Source organism: Sinohyriopsis cumingii, chromosome 16 (assembly GCF_028554795.1).
Source record: "Sinohyriopsis cumingii isolate HCF-2022 chromosome 16, ASM2855479v2, whole genome shotgun sequence".
NCBI classification, from domain to species: domain Eukaryota; kingdom Metazoa; phylum Mollusca; class Bivalvia; order Unionida; family Unionidae; genus Sinohyriopsis; species Sinohyriopsis cumingii.
This window is the reverse complement of record NC_142976.1, coordinates 8,360,199-8,380,466: the sequence shown is the minus strand read 5'-3', so window position 1 is coordinate 8,380,466 and position 20,268 is coordinate 8,360,199. Positions and strand designations below refer to the sequence as shown.

At 34.8% G+C, this 20,268-nt stretch overlaps 1 protein-coding gene across 3 annotated transcripts in view; it reads left to right on the top strand.

The window, feature by feature from the left end:
* The window catches only part of LOC149779901 (E3 ubiquitin-protein ligase UBR4-like), a 274,868-nt gene that overhangs the window by 11,723 nt on the left and 242,877 nt on the right, over positions 1-20,268 (top strand). For all 3 annotated transcript variants that reach the window (XM_089936591.1, XM_089936589.1, XM_089936590.1), the window contains exons 4-12: positions 1,929-2,058; positions 7,513-7,891; positions 8,391-8,640; positions 10,855-10,914; positions 12,483-12,658; positions 15,006-15,117; positions 15,968-16,108; positions 16,330-16,456; positions 18,956-19,146. In XM_089936591.1, the coding sequence (XP_089792717.1) occupies positions 1,929-2,058; positions 7,513-7,891; positions 8,391-8,640; positions 10,855-10,914; positions 12,483-12,658; positions 15,006-15,117; positions 15,968-16,108; positions 16,330-16,456; positions 18,956-19,146 (1,566 nt within the window). The remainder of the gene's footprint in view (positions 1-1,928; positions 2,059-7,512; positions 7,892-8,390; positions 8,641-10,854; positions 10,915-12,482; positions 12,659-15,005; positions 15,118-15,967; positions 16,109-16,329; positions 16,457-18,955; positions 19,147-20,268) is intronic.

The window sequence follows — 20,268 nt, the reverse complement described above, 5'->3', positions numbered from 1 at the left end:
GTGATGTCTGGTTGATGCTTAATGAAAATAGTTGCACAGGATATCCAATATGGAAAATATTCTTATTGTTGCTTTGCCTGAATGGATGGTTAATATATCAACATGGTGTTTTCCCAAAGTGACTTTTTATGATGCCAACTTGTGCTCAATGAAAATGGTGCCAATATGATGGCCAATATGGCCACCACAGCAGATATATTAACGATTTTATCTCTACACGTTAAAGGAAATTCTATGGAATGTTTTTTTTCACCAGAAGACTTTTTATGATGTCTTTTTTTTCCTAAATGAAAATCCTGCTGCCCACACATCCATTATGGCCACCACAGCAGCCATGTTGTAAATCTTACAACATCTTTACCTGAATGTAGTTTTCCCAAAAAAGACTTAAGATGACTAGTTGGTCCTTAAAGAAATTTGACATCCAGTACAACCAGTACAGCAGCCGTCATGAAAATGTTGTTATTGATGTTTCTTCTCAACACAAAGTCATATCTGGATGATGTTTTCACTGGTAGACCTATTGGTATCCAGGTAGTCCTAAATAAAAATTGTACCAGTGTGATGTCTAAAATGGCCACCACATTTCCATTTTGAAAATCTTAAGTGGAAAGTTGTACTTTACCAATAATTTTTCACCAGATGACTTAAGATGTCTTGTCTCTTGCTAAATATGTGAATCTTACATCCAGTAGGGTCACCTTGGAAGCCATTGTGAGAATCTGATTATAGCTGATCCTCCTAAGCAGAAAAGACACCTCCCTTCAAGACAAATTATGAAATCTGGTTGGCCTGAATGAAATTGGTGCTGATCTCACCTCATATATGGCTGCCACAACAACCATGTTCAAAATCTTGTCTCAGTTTCCCAGAATTGATTATCATATCAACGTGGGTCTTTTAATGGTGTCTAGTTTTTTCTCAATGAAAATGTTGATGATCTTAACATCAAATATGGCTCCAGTAGTGACTAATTTGAAAATCTTATTAAAACATATCAGAAATGTTTTCAACACTTAACAGTTAAAGAGAAGAAATGGTCTTATTTTGAATTCTTGAATTCCAGGGAATTCTTTTTGGACAGTAGAGTGTCAGACCCATATAGGGACCCTTATTCAGTTTGGATTCATTAAATTTAGCAGGGATTCCTACAGTTGCACATTTTTGAGAAAACACTGCTACCCCATATCTGGGACAGTCTTAAATCAATTAATTCACTGTTGTAAGTTTCAGATTAATATGTTTAATCAGAAATTCATTTTGGCATGCTCTCCAGTATAACTGATTAAGAGCTGTTATTTGAGTGAAAGTCCTAGGTTTAGCTTATTGGAAACATCTTTGTTACCCTAGTGGTTAGAGCATCTGCCTCAGATGCAGGAGGTCGTGGGTTCGATCCCTGACGGGGTCATACCAAAGACTTACAGAAATGGTCCTTACAACTGCCTCGCTGGGCGCTCAGCATTAAGAGGTTAGTGTTAAGACAGGTCGGCCTGGTGTCAGGATAATACGACTGGGTGGAACATGATGCTACATGTCTGTGGCATGATGCCCCAGTGCTAGACATCGATATAAACTGCCACACTGCAGACATCATAGCTATATGACTGAAAAATTGTTAAAACTATAATAAAAATCCACACCCACACACACATATCTTTGTTACTGTATCTGTTTTTTTTCTTCATTTGAACAATGCACACGTACATTGAGCAGCCTTCAATTAAATCTATTCATTGTTTAAAACTTTCACATTAACATTTCAGATTGCTTTATACAAGGTGATTCAAGCATGACCTCTCATTTGACTGATTTGTATCCTTAGTGTTGGTCAGTGCAGTATTGTGTCTGGTTTCAGTCATATTGAAAATCCTGGTTGAATTGTTCAGAAAATCGTTTGTCACCATATCTGTTTTATTTCTTCTTTCTAGAAGTATCTGATGATCTTGATGAAGGGTCTGTGTTCAGGACAGAGCAGTCTTCCTAAAGCTGATGTGGTCACTTTTACAGCCATGCTCAAATCCTCCACCCACCCACCTTCCATCAGAGATGTGGACAGTGGTCAGTATAGTATCTTGAAGAGTTTTTAAAGTGGGAGTTTCTTATCAGACTTGTTTTGCAATGAATGGCATGAAGACAATGATTTTGTAATGACAAAGTCACACAGTCATGGTGTGAATGTTATCAAAGTCACTTTGTGTTTTAATTTGTATGCAGAATAAAGATAGTGCAAAGAAGTAAAGTGTGGTTTTGAACACTATAGCTAGATACTCATAAAGTTTGTCTCATTTGCATGTGTCTATACGTTTGCTGTATGATTCTGAAGGTATTCCTAATAATTTGTCAAAATACAATTCATGAGCAATGAAAAATGACCACAGTACAGTTACTGGTATGAGAGTAAAGCACCCTGAGTAAATTTAATTCAGTGTAAACATTGGACAGACTTGTTACTTACCTACATTAAATTTTTCTTGCTTTCACATGCCAGTCATACACATTTAACTTTGCTGTGAAGGAATGGAATGGTGGATAGTTCTCTTTAGTTGAAAATGGAAGGATGCAGATAAAGAATGGGCTCCATTGAAGAAATAATGTTAAATGGATTGATTTGTAGGATTAAAATCAAAGGTTGTATTGTTCATGAGGATCTGGTTTGAGTAAACACAATAAACCAATAAGTAAGCCAATTAAAACTACTAATTAATCATACTGGCTTTGTTTTCATTCACCTGCTTTGATTGGCCAATGAATTTTGTCTTGTAGTCCAAAGTTCAGTTGAGCAGTAATGAAACATGCAATTATCAGTGACTAGTGGTAGGTGATACATGATGTAATTAAATACATTATATGTGTAAAATAAAACATTCAGTATGCCATGTGGGCATGAATAGCCAGATAAAGGTAGATCATGTGATTATGGGAGGAAAATAAACACTTGCCCCCAATAAGAATTCATAGGAAAAATGCACTTGAGCCAGACTTGCAGCTAGGAAAATTGTACTTTCCTGACTTAGAAAAGAATAGTCTGGGATATCTGATAGGATTTGCTCAGGCCTGCATATGTATATAGTACATCAGTACATTTGCTGAGCTTTTACTGGGCATGAAAATAAAAATGTATACATGCAAATGACATTGAGCCCAAAATCCATCCCAAATATCAGGGATTTAGTTCTTGGGACATAACATGGAAGTTGTTGAGGTCCCCACCCTATCAGCATATAGACACTTACGGGTGGTGCTCCAATTTGTGAGTAGAATGGTTGACTTTGCAACAAAACAATTAGAATATCTTATATGGAATAGTGTTGGTCCATTTTCTACTCCTGGATTGATAAAGGTAACCTGATTATTACAAGTCTGTAAATATTTTTATTTGAAGCATGGATCGATGTTTAATGAAGACTTGGTATGTACATTTTGACTCTCCATTTTGTTTTCTCAGACCACAATGCATTGTGCACTAACTTAGTTATACAGATTTTTACATACCCTTATGATATTTTTATGGTTTGTAATTGTTTCTTTTTTCTTATAATAATTGCATACCACTTATCCTATGGCAGTGAGCAGTGTTTGAAAACTGAAATTGATTTTTTGCACTATAAACAATATATAGGAAGAGCTTACATTATTATAATGCAGTAAACACTGATAGAAATTCTTCAAATGGTAATATTTGATAAGCTAAAGTAAATTCATGATGATATTAGTTCTTTATTAATATTGTCTTTTGATATATCTAAGACATCAGTGCATCTGCCTAGAAAAATTAAAGGGGTGGAGTGATTGTAAGAATGATGATTTACCTCGAGTATTTATGACATTAATGAATTTTGAAGCAATATTTTGGCTTTATTCAAAACAATATTGTGACTTTATTCATGTCAAAATTGTGACTTTATTCCGATTCTTCAACTAATTGTGGAGAGTTTAGCTTATTTAAAGTTTCACTGACATGTTGACTTGACTAGCTGGAAAATATGCAAAATAAGGCACATCAGTTCATATGACTTGTCTTTGCATAAACACTACCTTTCTTATGAAAACAAATGCTTTATTTGCATAGTCAATACAAGTGAGTGACTGCTTTAAGCAGTAAGTAACCACTGTTTAGGCAAGAAACCCCTAACCATTGACTGCAGAAAACAATTATCTATTTAATGCAAGGTTTTCTTAGAAGAAATTTCACAGGGAAATGGGAACAGCCATTTGAGACCAGGTGACTGCTATATAAAGGTGACTCAAGGAAGGTTTGACTCTCCATTTTTGAATAAGGTAGTATTCCCACTCTAACACAAGATTTGGTAATTTTCTTGGATACATTGTTAACTCATTACCCCTGGCGGCGGGTTTACATGGCAGGAGTTAGTAGCCTACTGCTGTTTTTTTTTTCCACCCAAAATTCACCTGTGGTCGGAATCCAATTTTGTGTCAGAATTTTAGACTTTTTGGTCTCAGATCTAAGGCAGACCAGTATGAGCTGCAAACAGACAGATGAACCTCTGCAAAAAGTAGGATAAGATGGGCATTTGGAATAAAGAGTGGTCTCAATACGAAAATGATGGGTTGGTTAAGCAAAAAAAAAGAACCCCAACTTTCACCCTTCTGGTCATGTGCATGCGAAATAGCCAGTGAAAAACAATGTTTCTAACACAACTAGATATTAGGTTATTGGCCAATCACCAGGAAGTTGATGTATTAGGATGTATTCAGAAATAGCTTTCAAAATGTGTTTCCTACTCTAATTTCAGGCGAAAATGACAAAAACATTTAAGGGTTAATGTGTTAAAAGTGAGTTTTTGTGCCACTTTGAATCACATAACATTGTTAATTAAAAATATTTAAATGATAGTGTTAATGCCGCTTCAGATCACAACATTGCTAATTAAAAATGCTTAGATGATAGTTTTAATACCGCTTCAGATTACATAACATAGTTATTAAATTAAAAACGTTTAGATGATAGTTTCCATCCACATATTCAAACATTAAGATAAATAGCATGTTAGTATGCTTATACAATAATTATTAGCTTCACTATTTCCTTTATCCCTGGCACCTATCATTTACAATGGAAAATTATTTATCACACAAAAGTTGTAAATTTTTCAAGCTTGTGTCAATCTTAAAAATAGCTCACATCAGGATTCAAGCTAAATCCAACTAATGATTTTTACTTATCAAAAATCAGGGTTACTTAATTAGTCTTGTAGAAGATCCTTCGTAAAATGTGGGTTTTATTTCTCCCGCAAATTCAAGGTTGAAATGCATGCATTTCTTTGTTACAATGGTTATGTTATTGTCAAAGCCTCTGGTAAAATTTTACTTGGAACTCTCTCAAAATCATATCACAATTCCATCTGAAAAGAAATCATATTCACGTGGGATTTTCACCAAATCTTGTTATTGATACTCTTCTTGAATGGGCATCCATTTCAGCATTGATGTTTTCACTAAAAGACATGTTGTCTAATTGTTTCTAAATGAAAATGATGCTAATCTAGCGCCCAATATGGCAGTCACTCCTGAACAGAAAGTCATCCTAACATGGGATTTTCCATTAAGGCTGCCATGATGACTGTCCTATAATTCTTGTTGCCAACTACTCCTAAATGAATGATCAGTATGACATGGGGTTTTCACCAAAAGACTTTTAATGATGTCTACTTTGTCCTAAATGATGATATTGTCAAGCTGTTATACACATCAGCTGATATGAAAATTTTGTTATCGCCGAAGAATATGGTTTCATCATTTATCAGCAAACAGGAAGAAATGGTATAACTTTAATTCTTAGAAATTCTTTTTGTCCAGTAGAGGTTTGGTCTCATCTAGGGACTCTTGTTATTATTAACGTAATGGTACCTTCTGAACAATAAGGTTGTCATCAGCTGTACATAGCTGGTATCCTGATTGTTTGATCTGATATGCAATCTAGACCAGTAATTCTGCATCTGTCATAGAAGTTGATGTCTTTCTTGAATGCATTATCTTGAATGGATTTTGCCTTCATACAATACTTACATTGGTTTTCCACAGATTTTCTACCTGAAGGAAAAAGATAATAGTTAATCAGTTACATTTAGTTTTTGTGAGCCTGAACAGAGAATCACAATGCATTATTTAATTGTTGATAGGGAGTCTCAGATTCCATAAAGAATGACAATAATAGCACACCAAGAAATTGTACCCATCTATGAAAATGAAATGTAGCAAAGCACATAACATCTCATTTGCAGTAATTGAAACAGGGATGCTTAATTGAAATCTCTTAGTCTTGATTTTATTTAAATATATGGATGCTATTAATGAAGCCATGTACACTGATTTTATATTAATGATTATAATCATTTTTCACCATGAAGGGGATTGAGTTTTCAATTGAAACTTTACCAAAGGTTATGACAATTCTAGATAATTACTGTATAATACACATTTTCAATTTCAACCAAAATCTGTTAAGCTTGTGTTTCCCCTTCCCAGAGAGCAAGTATAGTACACAGGGAATAGAGTTGCATTTTATTGATGATATCATTTTACCAGTTTGTAAATATTCTCTAGTTTTCTGTACTTTGTGATACCTTACTGGTTGTTCTTTCTGCATGTTTACCTGTATTGTGTACACTAACTCCTCATTTTATGAATGCTATGTGTTCCTTGAAAGTTGTTTGTTAAGCGAAAGTTCATTAAATGAAAAGATGAATTCCCATTACCTTAAAAGCAATACATTGTAATTAGAGATAGGTGTCCCAAGATAATACATATTTAAAGAATAGTACAGGAAGGTAAATATATAGTACACATATATGTAATTATTTATTATAATGAACAGTAATTAATTTGAAATGAACAGTACTAATTAAAACAAACACACAGTATAAAAGAAAAAAGGAACAAAAATGAAGGCACTTGCCGTTGTTTGTTGATACTGTTGAGAATGGTGCACACTTGAAGTGCAAGATGGAGACTATGTGCTATATCTTTTAAGCTGTCAACTTTTTCACAGTGTCTAGTTTCATATCAAGACTTAGAGACGTCTAGACTGTAGTAGTTTTAGGTGATATTGACAATCACTTGGAACTCAAGAATACAAGATCTTATGAGATAACACTCACAAAAATGGCTAAAACTTTGAGAACAGTACAAACAAATAAAACAGTACAAAGACGGCTATGGATGGTGGGCAGGGTTGTTGATTTATGCATATCCAGCTTGACGAGCTTTTGTTGCAGCGAAAAATTCAATACACATAATGAAAAAAGGATAATAATTTTTCAAATGCATTAACACAAAAATGTGTTCATAGAACATTTGTAAAATCAGGAGTTAGTGTATTATGTTCTAATCACTCATGCCAGGCAACAGTGTGTAATGTTTCTGTTGATCATTGGTAAAAATACAAAGAGATGCATAGTAAGGTTGAATGACAGGAAAGAACTGTTATTTACCTGGGTCAAGCCATTGCCTCTTGTCAAAGCTTGGTAACATCTAGTTTTATTGTCCAAACAGAAACAGATGAATTGGAACCCAAAGAGCCCAAGAGAACTCGCTTGGACCTCGAGACCAACATTTTTGACCACATGACTGCAGTTTTTGATGAGCTTCAGCCCATGTCTCCTGCCAAACAGGAACTTCCCGCGGAGCATGTCACGCCAGATGGTGACATCACTATTATCCATGTGTCTGATGTGTCAGAGGAAATGAAGGTGGCATTTGGGAAGCGGAATTTGAATCACCTGATCCAGCAAGGTGGAAGTAACATCCTGCTTGATGTCTGCCTCAACCTGCCCTTTCTAATCCGATACATTCAGAGATACCAGGAGGCAGTGTCAGGATCCTCTTTCATTATGCCAAGCACACTGTCTGAAGCTTTAACCACTAGAAACAGGTAACACAATTATGCTTGCATTCCCCTAGAATAATTAGTCATTAGCTCTGGGGTTTTTAACAGAGAAAATATTTAGTCTACTTCTTTAATACATTGATTGTCGTAGCACACAAAAACAACCACACGTCCCTATGCACACATGTACAAAAGGAAAAACAGGTGGTTATTAATCACAGACCAAAGAGTAGGAGGTAATATTAACTCGGGGGGAAAAACAATTATTTGTTTCATAGGACTAGGAATTTATGAAATGCTATGCTTTGATATTACATTTAACCAAACATACTGCCAAACAAGAGTAAAACACTGTGACCTAATTATGAATTGATCCCATCAATTTTCTTGGACTACTTATCATTGAAAACAGTGATTGGAAATTGGTGTGACTTATTTAGATTTAAAATCTTTTAAAATTATGGGCTGTTTCAATGATCCATGTATAAGAAAAACCTAATCCATTTTTCAGCCCTAATGATTTAACATTATATGTATATTTTAGTTTTCAGTCCCTGCTCAATGATATCTCCATTGTGTGGAGAGTTTTCTCTATGCCTGTTCTGGAACCACTGTCAGTTAAACGTCTTGATAAGATCGTACTCATTACCATGAGCTGTCTGTATGCCTCTGTCTCAGTGGCAACTGCCAATACAGTTATAAGCCTTGCCAGTGCCACACCCACAAAATCCTCGACAGCAATGGGGAAGGAGGAAGACATGGACAATTATGCCACCAACATTGTACAAAAATCAGTAAGGATCTCTTTATTTTCCTAACTTTCATTTTTGTACAAAAGTCATTGAGATGATCTGCTTGTTTTTTTTAACTTTTCATTTCTGTCTTGATCCAGGTAGGCCTCATTAATTTTAAATTGAAAGCTGCATTCCTTCCCCCAAAACTATTTTTATACACACACACACATACACAACCTGTGTAATATGTTTGTTAGTCCTTCCATAAACCTTTGAGTTTCTGGGGCATAACTCGCCAGCTGTTTGTGACATTTCAATTAAACTTGGTAGATGCATCTAGCAAGTGGTATCGAGGTGCCATATTATACTTGGAATTTTCTGCATTCAATCGTTTTTTAATGTTGGAAATGGAGACGAAGCATAGCACAAGTAATTTATAATTTGCAAACAATTGAGTATGTTAGACCATAGAGTATTAGAATAAGTAGCACACAAATAGAGTGATGGACTATAGAGTACTATAATAAGTAGCACACAAACAGAGTGATGGTCCATAGAGTACTAGAATAAATTAGATACAAATAGAATGATGGACTATAGAGTACTAAAATACATCACACACAAATAGAGTGAAGAACAATAGAGCACTAGAATAAGCAGTGTACAAATAGTTATCTACAAAAGAGTACTAGAATAAGTAGCATAAAAACAGATTGATGTACCATAGAGTACTAGAAAAAGTAGCATACCATGAGTGTTTCATAAGTTGGAGTCCATGGGGGAGGGGCATGATTCCTGTTTACTGGTATTACCAGCATGTTCATGGCATCATCTGTCAGTGTAACATTTTGGTCTTGTCCACAAAAATCCAGCCAGATTGACCAGTTTGACTTATTTAATTGGGAAACCATTGTATAAAAACAATACAGTGAGACTCCTAATAACCAGAACCTCAGCATACCAAAATCCCCTTGAGACACAAAAAATGTTTGGAGTCCTGACTTTTTCCATAATTATTATCATTCTTTTTCCAGTAAATCAAAGCTATTTTCAGTCCCATAATTTCATTTTTATACTTCAACAGATCTGCATAAAACTACAAGTTAAGTTTTTTAAGTTTGTTGTTACAACAAACTTAAAACTTGGAAATGTATTTTTCACTACCAAATTTGTGGCACACGCTGGAACAGATTATGGTTAGCAAGAACTTAATACGCTTATCTGTGAGATAAAGACCCAAGCATAGCAACATCTACTTTTTCAGATATTTTGAAGAAAATGGAATTCTACAAGAATGAATTTGAAAACAACAGTCATGCAAACAAGCATTGTTTCTACAATGCCTGCAGATTTTGACAAACTTAATGATCAGTATTAGCCACATCTACTGTTTAAGATATTTTTAAAAAATGGAATTCTACAAGAATGAATTTGAAAACAACAGGCATGCACTAATCATCATATAACAGGACACTCGGACAGTGAGAGCACTTGTTCTCAACTCTTTGTCTCCCCACAAGTTAATTCTAGGTTGGCTTTGTAAAGTTGCATGTGTCACCGCGATCATGACACTAGTTTGTTGACACTGTTATACTAATGCATGATGAACATTGTAATGGGAAACACCTTATTTAAGTTCAGAGTCATCTTAAGATCATGTTAGGGCCCTGGTCAGATTAACCTTTTATTATTTGACTCTGTTAGTCATTAGTTCACGTAATTAACATTGCTGTTTATTGGGAGAATGACAAAATCATGTCCAGCTGTTGGAAGCCATCTCCAGGTGCTGTAATTGCCCAGTACCGTTTTGTAACCTTAACTGCTCCAGAAATACGCTGGGCCATTTTGAAAGTAAAGCTTATTCTCTATATTTTAGCTGGTCGTGAAATGGCACCAGACTGTTTTGTAACAATTTTTATTTCTTTCTAAGATTTAATTGTTTGTTGTTTATATACAGACTGATAGAGACCATGAAATTGGTAAATTTACAAGCATAACAATATGAAAAAAACAAACTGAATGCCGAATGAACACAAATGAAATGAATAAATTTTGAAGAAAATTTAGAGTTGCAGAATGCCTAGCGTTTTATAATGTTGATCTATTCTCATTCATGGACGAATGTGGAGCATATTTCTGTTTTTGCATTTTCAGTTTTCATCTCAAATGTTTCAGTAAATTGCTTTGAACACAAGGAAATATGAAAAATACTTTTTTATGTGCGTTTTTAAGAATTCTCAAGTAATATTTATTGGTTTTTTTTTTTACTTTTAGTTGGAGATCTACAACAACATTATTGAAGTTATTCACCATTCAACCCGAGCTGGGGGAAATGTAAGTTCAATAAAACAATATATTTTGTTTGACTGTATGAAATGTATATAGAAACACATGCACACGCACACACACAACCTTTATTTTAAATCCATCCTACACACACACACAAGCCTTTGTTTTAAATCCCATCCTGGAAATATTATGCCTTACTCTAATTTCTGTTGTATTATTAGTCTGAGAGTATAAAATATACACAAAAGCAGCTACATTGATTTGTTGTTGGTTTATCACGGTTTTTTAGCATATGGTAAGATATACATGGCAGCCAGAATGCCCAGTGAAAGTAGAAGGGGGAAAACCCCAGGAAGAACCATTAACCCACTGGAAGGTACTGGCAAGATTTCTCACATACCCATGTTGGCTGAGTCTGGAAACCATGTGGACAGATGTGAGACATCAGTGATCTGTAAAGGCGAATGCCTTAGACCACTCAGTCACACAGTGCCATAGCAGCTACATTGAACTGACCATGAAAATCTGAAATGAACAGAAGATTACAGTTCTTTATTGTTTATGCAGCATTATTCAGCCAAATATTTATATAATTTATGTTGAGAAAATTAAAAATTTTACAGTTTGACCTATGGACTCAACAAGGATTATGCATGAACAATGGTCTCAGAATTCAAATTTGTGTTCTTTTTTCTCTGCTTGCAAGAAATTTTACTATCAAAACAGTGAATTTTAGTTACCAGGGCTAATTTGGTAGAGAAATGACATCTCTCAATAATAATGCTCACAAAATGGTAACAGGGATAGGAGTTTTTGTTTTTATGTCAAATAACCAGGTGAATTTTAACATTATTTTCCTGTGAATATATAGAGTCAGTGAAAATAGAATGTACAATCATACTTTTTTCAATTCAGTTGACAGTGACGACAGATTTTATCCCCAAAAACCCTATTCATTACTGTATCAATTCTTCCAGCTTTGAGCACATAAGTCAAGATAATAATAATTTATTGCTACTATAACATCGCAGAATATACTGTCAGTACAATCTCATCCATATCACATTAGAAGTAGGTAAGGACACATGTAATGCATGATTAATTTGGTATGGTGTGGTGCCTTTATGGATCAGCAACAAAAGTTCTTTATTTAGTGCCGAGGCAGTTAGAATGGAGTACCTTGCCCAAGGTAATGAACTGTTTTTGTGAAGATCTGTGTATGTCCTACACTTTATTCCTCTAGGTTTAACTGACCTCTTGGATAATTGATTTCCATCTATCTTTGCAGTTTTGTATGTTCAGGCAAGTCAAAATGAATTAAACAGTTTTGCTTGATTTGTTTTCATTTAAACTCCAAATTAGATCAAAATTTGGACCAATAATTTGCAAAATATTGGAATACCTTTCAACTAAAAACCACTGAAATGTCTGAACTCTCCTGTCATCTTAGTGGTTAATTACCCCATTGTTAAACTAAAAACCACTGAAATATCTTAACAGTTCTGTCTAGATGATGGTCAAGTACCCATATCAATCATGTATGCCATCTTTTGGTTAATTTTATTTATATGTTTGACATGTGGGAGTATAACCTGTCTTGTCCATGTTTTCAGGCTGCCCAAAATGTGGACTTGCTGGCATCCTGGTTGTTACTTAGGGGTCTGCAGGGGATTCTCACGCTAACCCCTTCCATGGTTCTAGAGAGAAGGGATTCCAAGTCCAGAGCCCAGGAAACCCAGGCCAAAGGGCGTGAATGTCAGGGGAACAATCGTCCCACATCAGGCAGAAGGTTTGTACTCGTAGCATCATATGTGTCATACAAGTGATTTTAAGTCAGGGATGATTCGGGTGGATGGTTGTTTAATCCAGTTTCTCAGCTTTTAAAATCCATGGCGATTATTGTGCCTTTAAACAAAAAAGTCCAGATTAATTTAAGTTACTGCTTAGGGCAAAATATTTGATTTCCAGCATTTATACATTTGGATGTTACAGTTATACTCTGGTTATTATGATTAAATTTCCATTATTTATAAAGATGGATGTCAAAGTGTGCCTTAGACATTGTGATAGATTAGAATTTCAGTATTGATATGAGTGGATGTGACATTTATACTTGGTTTTTGTGATACATTATATTTCCAGTATTTATACAGGTGGTTGTGACAGTTCTACCCAGGATTATATGATGATAGATCAGATATCCTGTGTTTTTACATATGGATGTCAAATTATAGCTTGGATAATGTGATAGATTAGCTTTCATTTTTGATAAAGGTGGATGTGACAGTTATAGCCTGGTTATTATGATACATAGTATTTCCAGTATTTGTACACATGAATGTGATAGTTATGTCCTGGATATTGTGATAGATTTGATATCCAGTATTTATACAGATGGATGTAAAAGTAATACCTTTGTTATTATGCTACATTATATTTCCAGTATTTATACTGGTGGAATGGCAGTTATTTTTCTTAATGAAAGTTGGAAACCATGGTTATTTTGTTTTAATGATCCAGCCGAAATAAAGTTTGAACTGCTAGTTGTTTTCCAGTATATCAAACTGTACGGTAAGAAAAGTATTTTTTGGGTTGTTTAGTAAAAATCCTCATACCTGTCAACCACTCATCAGGATGGACAGATGAATAATGTTCTCAACCATGATATTCCATTTGTACTTTTTTGTAATGTTCTCAACCATGATACTCCATTTGTACTGCATTTAAATGATCTCAACCATGATATTTCATTGGTACTTTTTCTAATATTCTCAACCATGATTTTTCATTTAACTAATTTTTAATGATCTCAACCATGGTACTCAATTTATGCTATTTTTAAATGATCTCAGCCATGATAACCCATTGGTACTGTCTTTTAATGTTCTTGACCATGATATTCCGTTGATACTGTTTTTTAATGTTCTTGACCATGATATTCCATTGGTACTGTTTTTTAATGTTCTTGACCATGATATTCCATTGGTACTGTTTTTTAATGTTCTTGACCATGATATTCCATTGATACTGTTTTTTAATGTTCTCGACCATGATATTCCATTGATACTGTTTTTTAATGTTCTTGACCATGATATTCCATTGATACTGTTTTTTAATGTTCTTGACCATGATAATCCATTGGTACTGTTTTTTAATGTTCTTGACCATGATATTCCATTGATACTGTTTTTTAATGTTCTTGACCATGATATTTCGTTGGTACTGTTTTTTAATGTTCTTGACCATGATATTTCATTGGTACTGTTTTTTAATGTTCATGACCATGACATTCCATTGGTACTGTTTTTTAATGTTCTTGACCATGACATTCCATTGGTACTGTTTTTTAATGTTCTTGACCATGATGTTTCATTGGTACTTTTTTTTAATGTTCTTGACCATGATATTTCATTGATACTGTTTTTTAATGTTCTTGATCATGATATTTCGTTGGTACTGTTTTTTAATGTTCTTGACCATGATATTTCATTGGTACTGTTTTTTAATGTTCATGACCATGACATTCCATTGGTACTGTTTTTTAATGTTCTTGACCATGACATTCCATTGGTACTGTTTTTTAATGTTCTTGACCATGATATTCCATTGGTACTGTTTTTTAATGTTCTTGACCATGACATTCCATTGGTACTGTTTTTTAATGTTCTTGACCATGATGTTTCATTGGTACTTTTTTTTAATGTTCTTGACCATGATATTTCATTGATACTGTTTTTTAATGTTCTTGATCATGATATTTCGTTGGTACTGTTTTTTAATGTTCTTGACCATGATATTTAGTTGGTACTGTTTTTTAATGTTCTTGACCATGATATTTCATTGGTACTGTTTTTTAATGTTCATGACCATGACATTCCATTGGTACTGTTTTTTAATGTTCTTGACCATGACATTCCATTGGTACTGTTTTTTAATGTTCTTGACCATGACATTCCATTGGTACTGTTTTTTAATGTTCTTGACCATGATGTTTCATTGGTACTGTTTTTTAATGTTCTTGACCATGATATTTCATTGGTACTGTTTTTTAATGTTCTTGACCATGATATTTAGTTGGTACTGTTTTTTAATGTTCTTTACCATGATATTTCATTGGTACTGATTTTTAATTCCAGCTCTTACCATGGATTGGGCTTCCTATCCATAGCACTAGCAAGACATGCCCTTCAGTTGCTGAACAAGTTGTTTGATGATCTTCAGATGGAGGGCCCAGTGCCTGTATTGCAGGTACATTCAAGTTAACAGGGAAATAATCCTATGCCAATTGTACTGAGGGATTCTCATACACTGTTTTGGACAGTTTTAGAGCTCACAGGTTTTACTGCTTTATTTAGGTGGTCAATATGAACTGGTTTTTTATTTGTATTAAAATAAATCATTAATTAGACCAAAATATTTGCTGAAACTGCAGAAAGAATTATGTTACAAAAGGGTTTAGAAAAGCATAACATTTACATTAATGAACTTCTTTTTTGGGAGGAAGTCTTTATATTGTTATAATGTATGTGCCTTGTGAGCAGTTGCTTTCTATCAGTTGGATATGAGGAAGACAAAGATGTATTACCAGAGATAGTAAAAGAAAAGTACAGTCACAGACTGTGATCTCAATTGTTTGCACCATAATAGCATCTTTATATTTTGCAATTGAGAAAGTAAAGACATAGGTTAAAACTGACTGGGAAGCATGATAATTTTCACTGGAATTGGTCTTGTGCTTTGTCTTGGGTAGCTAATGTGGCAGCATGCTCTGTAGAGTTAGGAAGGTCCTGGGTTAGATTAATTTAATCTGACATGTAGTAGGGAGGTTAAACTTTTATACTCAGAGTATGCTTTCTGTCAACTAGTGGTTGGCAGGTATGTGTATTTGTACATGTATGTGTAATATAGAAAAAAAAATCACTGGTAGCCAAGAAGTATTGTCCCCTTTTTATTGGTAAGATATGGAGTTAACCATTAGTGATTAATTTTGTTAGAGGGATTTAATAAGTCGTTTCTGTTACACAGTTCTTGTCTTCTCAAGTTAGGTTTCCATTTCCTGAAGGGATAGGAATTATGATTTGCTGGTATTTGCTTTCAGGGAATGACAGGTCCTGCCAAACCAGGTATGGATGTGACAATCTTGGCTCCTCTTTCAGCCTGGAAAAAGGTTCAGAAACTTCTGTCAGCCATCAGCATTCCAGAGCTTATCTTTACTTTTGTGCCAACTGCATTCAAAAAGGTATGTTGTATTTCTTCCTGAAAGCTTGATACTAATCAAAGGTAATAAATGATTACATCATGTTTGGCTGAACTATTTTTTGTTTTGTTGTAGAAATTTTAAAGATATCAGATTTGCCATGCAAATTTGTTGCTGGATACTGAATTAAAATGTTAACATAATCCCCACCAGTATTATCTATAAATAAGTAGTGTATGTTACATGTAACTACTCTGTTTCAGGCATGTCTCCTGAGGCGGATGAAACAGGGGGCAGAGACACCAGAGACAAGCAGCAGCTGTGCCTCTGACTCCAACACATTTTATGAGGATGACTTCAGTAGCTCGGAGGAGAGCAGTGATGATGAGGGTAAGTTAGATTCATCACTCCAGCACCCCCAGAGACATTAGCAGGTCGGCAGTATCTGTTCTTGTGCAACTTTGTTTTAAAGAAATTGAGGAACTAAATAACTCTTTCCATTTGTAAATGTATGTTTGCTTACATATGTAGCATGGCACAGTTCCTTATACATTGTGCTGGATAGAGACTTCAGATCATTTACTAGGGCAAGTTTCATGGCTTGTCAACTACAGCCAAGCAGTCATAACTCAGAACTGTTACACACTATTATGTATGACAAATCTATATCAAATTCACTTGGATTATATTTAAAAATGTCAATACTTGAAACTTATGGGCATCAGATCTTTGATCACCACTCAGAGACCCTAGGGAGGGGCCTGGAAATTACCTCTTGCAAATGGGCATTTGATCTCGGATCCCCTCCCAGAGATTGCACGGAGGAGCCTGGAAATTACCTGTTGCAATTGGACATTTGATCTTTGTTACCCTACCAAAAACCACCAGGAGTGTCCTAGAAATTACTGGTAAATCTTGTAAATGGGTATTTAATATTTGACCCCTTCTCGGAGACCATAGGGAGGGGCCTGGAAATTAACTCTTGCAAATGACTACAATATCAGAATATTAACTGTTTGGTTTGGTGAATTTCCACCTAGGGATTTAGGAGGAGATACAGATACAGATGGATAGACAGAAGAATGGATGAAGGGTATTACATTATCCCAGTGCCCAAAACAAAGAAATATACCATGCAATGCCGCAGAAATGTGTCTTGTGATTATAAAATTTTGATCCACCCTTAGAAATGGAAATTATATATGAGCAATTGAGAAACAGTTGAAGTATTCCTAGTTTTGTATTTATTCCTATTCAGTGTAGGGCTTTTCATTTTGTAGCTGTTTGGCACCTCGGCACATATAGGGATACTCCACATTTTGCCATCTCTGCATTTGTAGGGTTATTTCCCATTGTAGGGGGTTGGCATCTTGAGGTGCAAGTGACAGCTTTTATGCACACAATTTTTTGCTGCATCCACCTGCCTAATATAAAAAGAAGAGTCCTAAAAAATAAAATACAAATGAGGTTGAAAAGGTCCATATATTTGGATAGCCGTATTAAAACAAAGTACAAGAATATTGTTCACTTGAACTGACAAGTCAGTGGCAGTTCATAGCAAAGGAAGTTTGTGCACCCAAAACCCCAAATTTATACCTACAGTTTTTACATCTGAAGGTAATTTTTGACACTAAGTGATACTCACAATGCACAAGATATTTCCCTAGGTGATAATACTTAGAAACATTGTGTACTAAAAGCTTGATGTAGTTGCCATTCTGGCAGTTTTTAAGATATTCTACTAGTCTTGAACCCACATGTCTACTGCCATGGATGGCTAGCTTTTCTTTCTGCTGGACTGCTGGCATTTCACATCAACTTTAAGAACACCATGCACCCAAAACACATAATTCACATATATATCCATATCTTCAATTATTAGCAATATCTGAAAAATAGTTCAAACATTTGACGGGCCATTTTGCACAACTATCCCTTCCTGCCACTGCAAGTGTGGGGTTAATTCCATTTGTGGGGATTGGTATCTCTGCACATGTGGCATTACTTGCCTTAGTAGTCAATATTGGTAGTGCTTTATCACATAAAATATAAATGTGAAAGAATATTCGTTGGCACTAAGAGTGAGAGAGCAAAACAAATTCTCAGTAATTTTTCCTTGTATGTTGTCACTCCTCAGTCATGGAAATCAGATATGTCTGCAATGTTTCCTTATGTGTTCTCATTCCTAAGTCATGGAACCTAATATGTTTGTAATTTTTCCCTGTGTATTCTCAATCCTTGGTCAGTCATGGAAACATAATGTGTCTTATTTTTCATTGTATATTTTCATTCCCTCAGTCATAGAAATCAGATATGTCTGCAATGTTTTCTTGTGTATTCTCACTCCTAAGTCATGGAAACCTAATATATCAGTAAACTTTCCTTTGTGTATCATGGAAATCTAATATGTCTGTAATTTTTCCTCATATATTCTAGCTCCTCAGTTATGGAAACCTAATATGTTTGTAATTTTTCCTCATATATTCTCCTCAGTTATGGAAACCTAATATGTTTGTAATTTTTCCTCATATATTCTCACTACCCAGTCATGGAAACCTATGTTTGCAATTTTTCCTCATATATTCTCACTCCTCAGTCATGGAAACCTAATATGTTTGCAATTTTTCCTCATAAATTTTCACTCCTCAGTTATGGAAACCTAATATGTTTGCAATTTGTCCTCATATATTCTCACTCCTCAGTCATGGAAACCTAATATTTTGTACTTTTTCTTTGTGTATTCCCAATACTCCAATTGAGAAATCTAAGAAAACTAATGTCTTTCTGCATACTCATGTATTTATATGTAAATGCCTACATAATTTATTTTAATATGCGAAATATCATTCATATATATATATATATATATATATATATGTTACTTCTCAGATGAGGGATGTGATGAACCCATTCTAGGACAGTGGATGGAGGATGTGTTGTCCCCTGCAGATAATAAGGACAACTCCCCACCCCCTCCACTACCACCACGTCTGGAGCGTGAAAATGGATCAAAGAGATCGCGCAAGATCAGCAGTAGTGATAGTCCCAGTCTCATTCCAGACAAAAAGGAACCCGAGGGAGTAGGTTTTATGGGGCATAACATTTTTTATCAGTTTCACATTTAGTTATGAAACAAACATTTCAAACATTGGTAGCAATATTTTGACCTACTTTTAAATTTTAGTAGACCATTCAGATTTGGTCACTGTTAAAGTGACGACAGGAGATGACTGTTAATAGAATGGTAATTCAGTCAAATGTTCTGTGGAGAAATAGGGCATTCCCTCAGCACTAGTAGCTATGTAATTTACCTGCCTAAATTTGCCAGAGGAACTTTCTCTTCCCCTGTATCCTCATTTACCCACTCCCCCCAATTTTATGAAATGCACCTAGAAAAAAGATAAAAGGTGATTAAAAGTATGTCAAGGGTAATGGTAATTTGCCAAATTTTATTGCTGAATGAAGTTTTTATGATAGGTTCCTGCATCCATAATTCATTGTCTGTCATTTGCTCATCAGCAGTGGCTTGTTTCAATTATGCAGGCCATGTTTCTGATCTAATTTGGATTAACATACTCTTAATGTTTGTTATCCCAGAGAAAGCAAACAAGTCAATTAAATATGAAACTTTAAGTTTGATAGTGCAAAGAAGGGAAATAAGGTGATTGAATATACAGCTTTAAGTTTGGTAGCCAAAAGAAGTCAAAGAAGAGGATTTAATAAAAGTCTTTTATTTGTCAGCGTTGGCAAAGATGCATTTGAATATTAAGTTTAGTAGTCCGAAGTTGGCAAAGATGGCAGTTGAATATGAAATGTTAAGTTTAGTGCCCAAATGAGGTAAAGATGGTAGTTGAATATGAAATGTTAAGTTTAGTGCCCAAATGAGGTAAAGATGGTAGTTGAATATGAAATGTTAAGTTTAGTGCCCAAATGAGGTAAAGATGGTAGTTGAATATGAAATGTTAAGTTTAGTGCCCAAATGAGGTAAAGATGGTAGTTGAATATGAAATGTTAAGTTTAGTGCCCAAATGAGGTAAAGATGGTAGTTGAATATGAAATGTTAAGTTTAGTGCCCAAATGAGGTAAAGATGGCAGTTGAATATGAACCATTAAGTTTGGTGCCTGAAGTTTGTCAAAATGGAAGTTGAATATGACACATTAAGTTGGCAGCCCAAAGAATTCAGAGAAGGTGATTGAATATG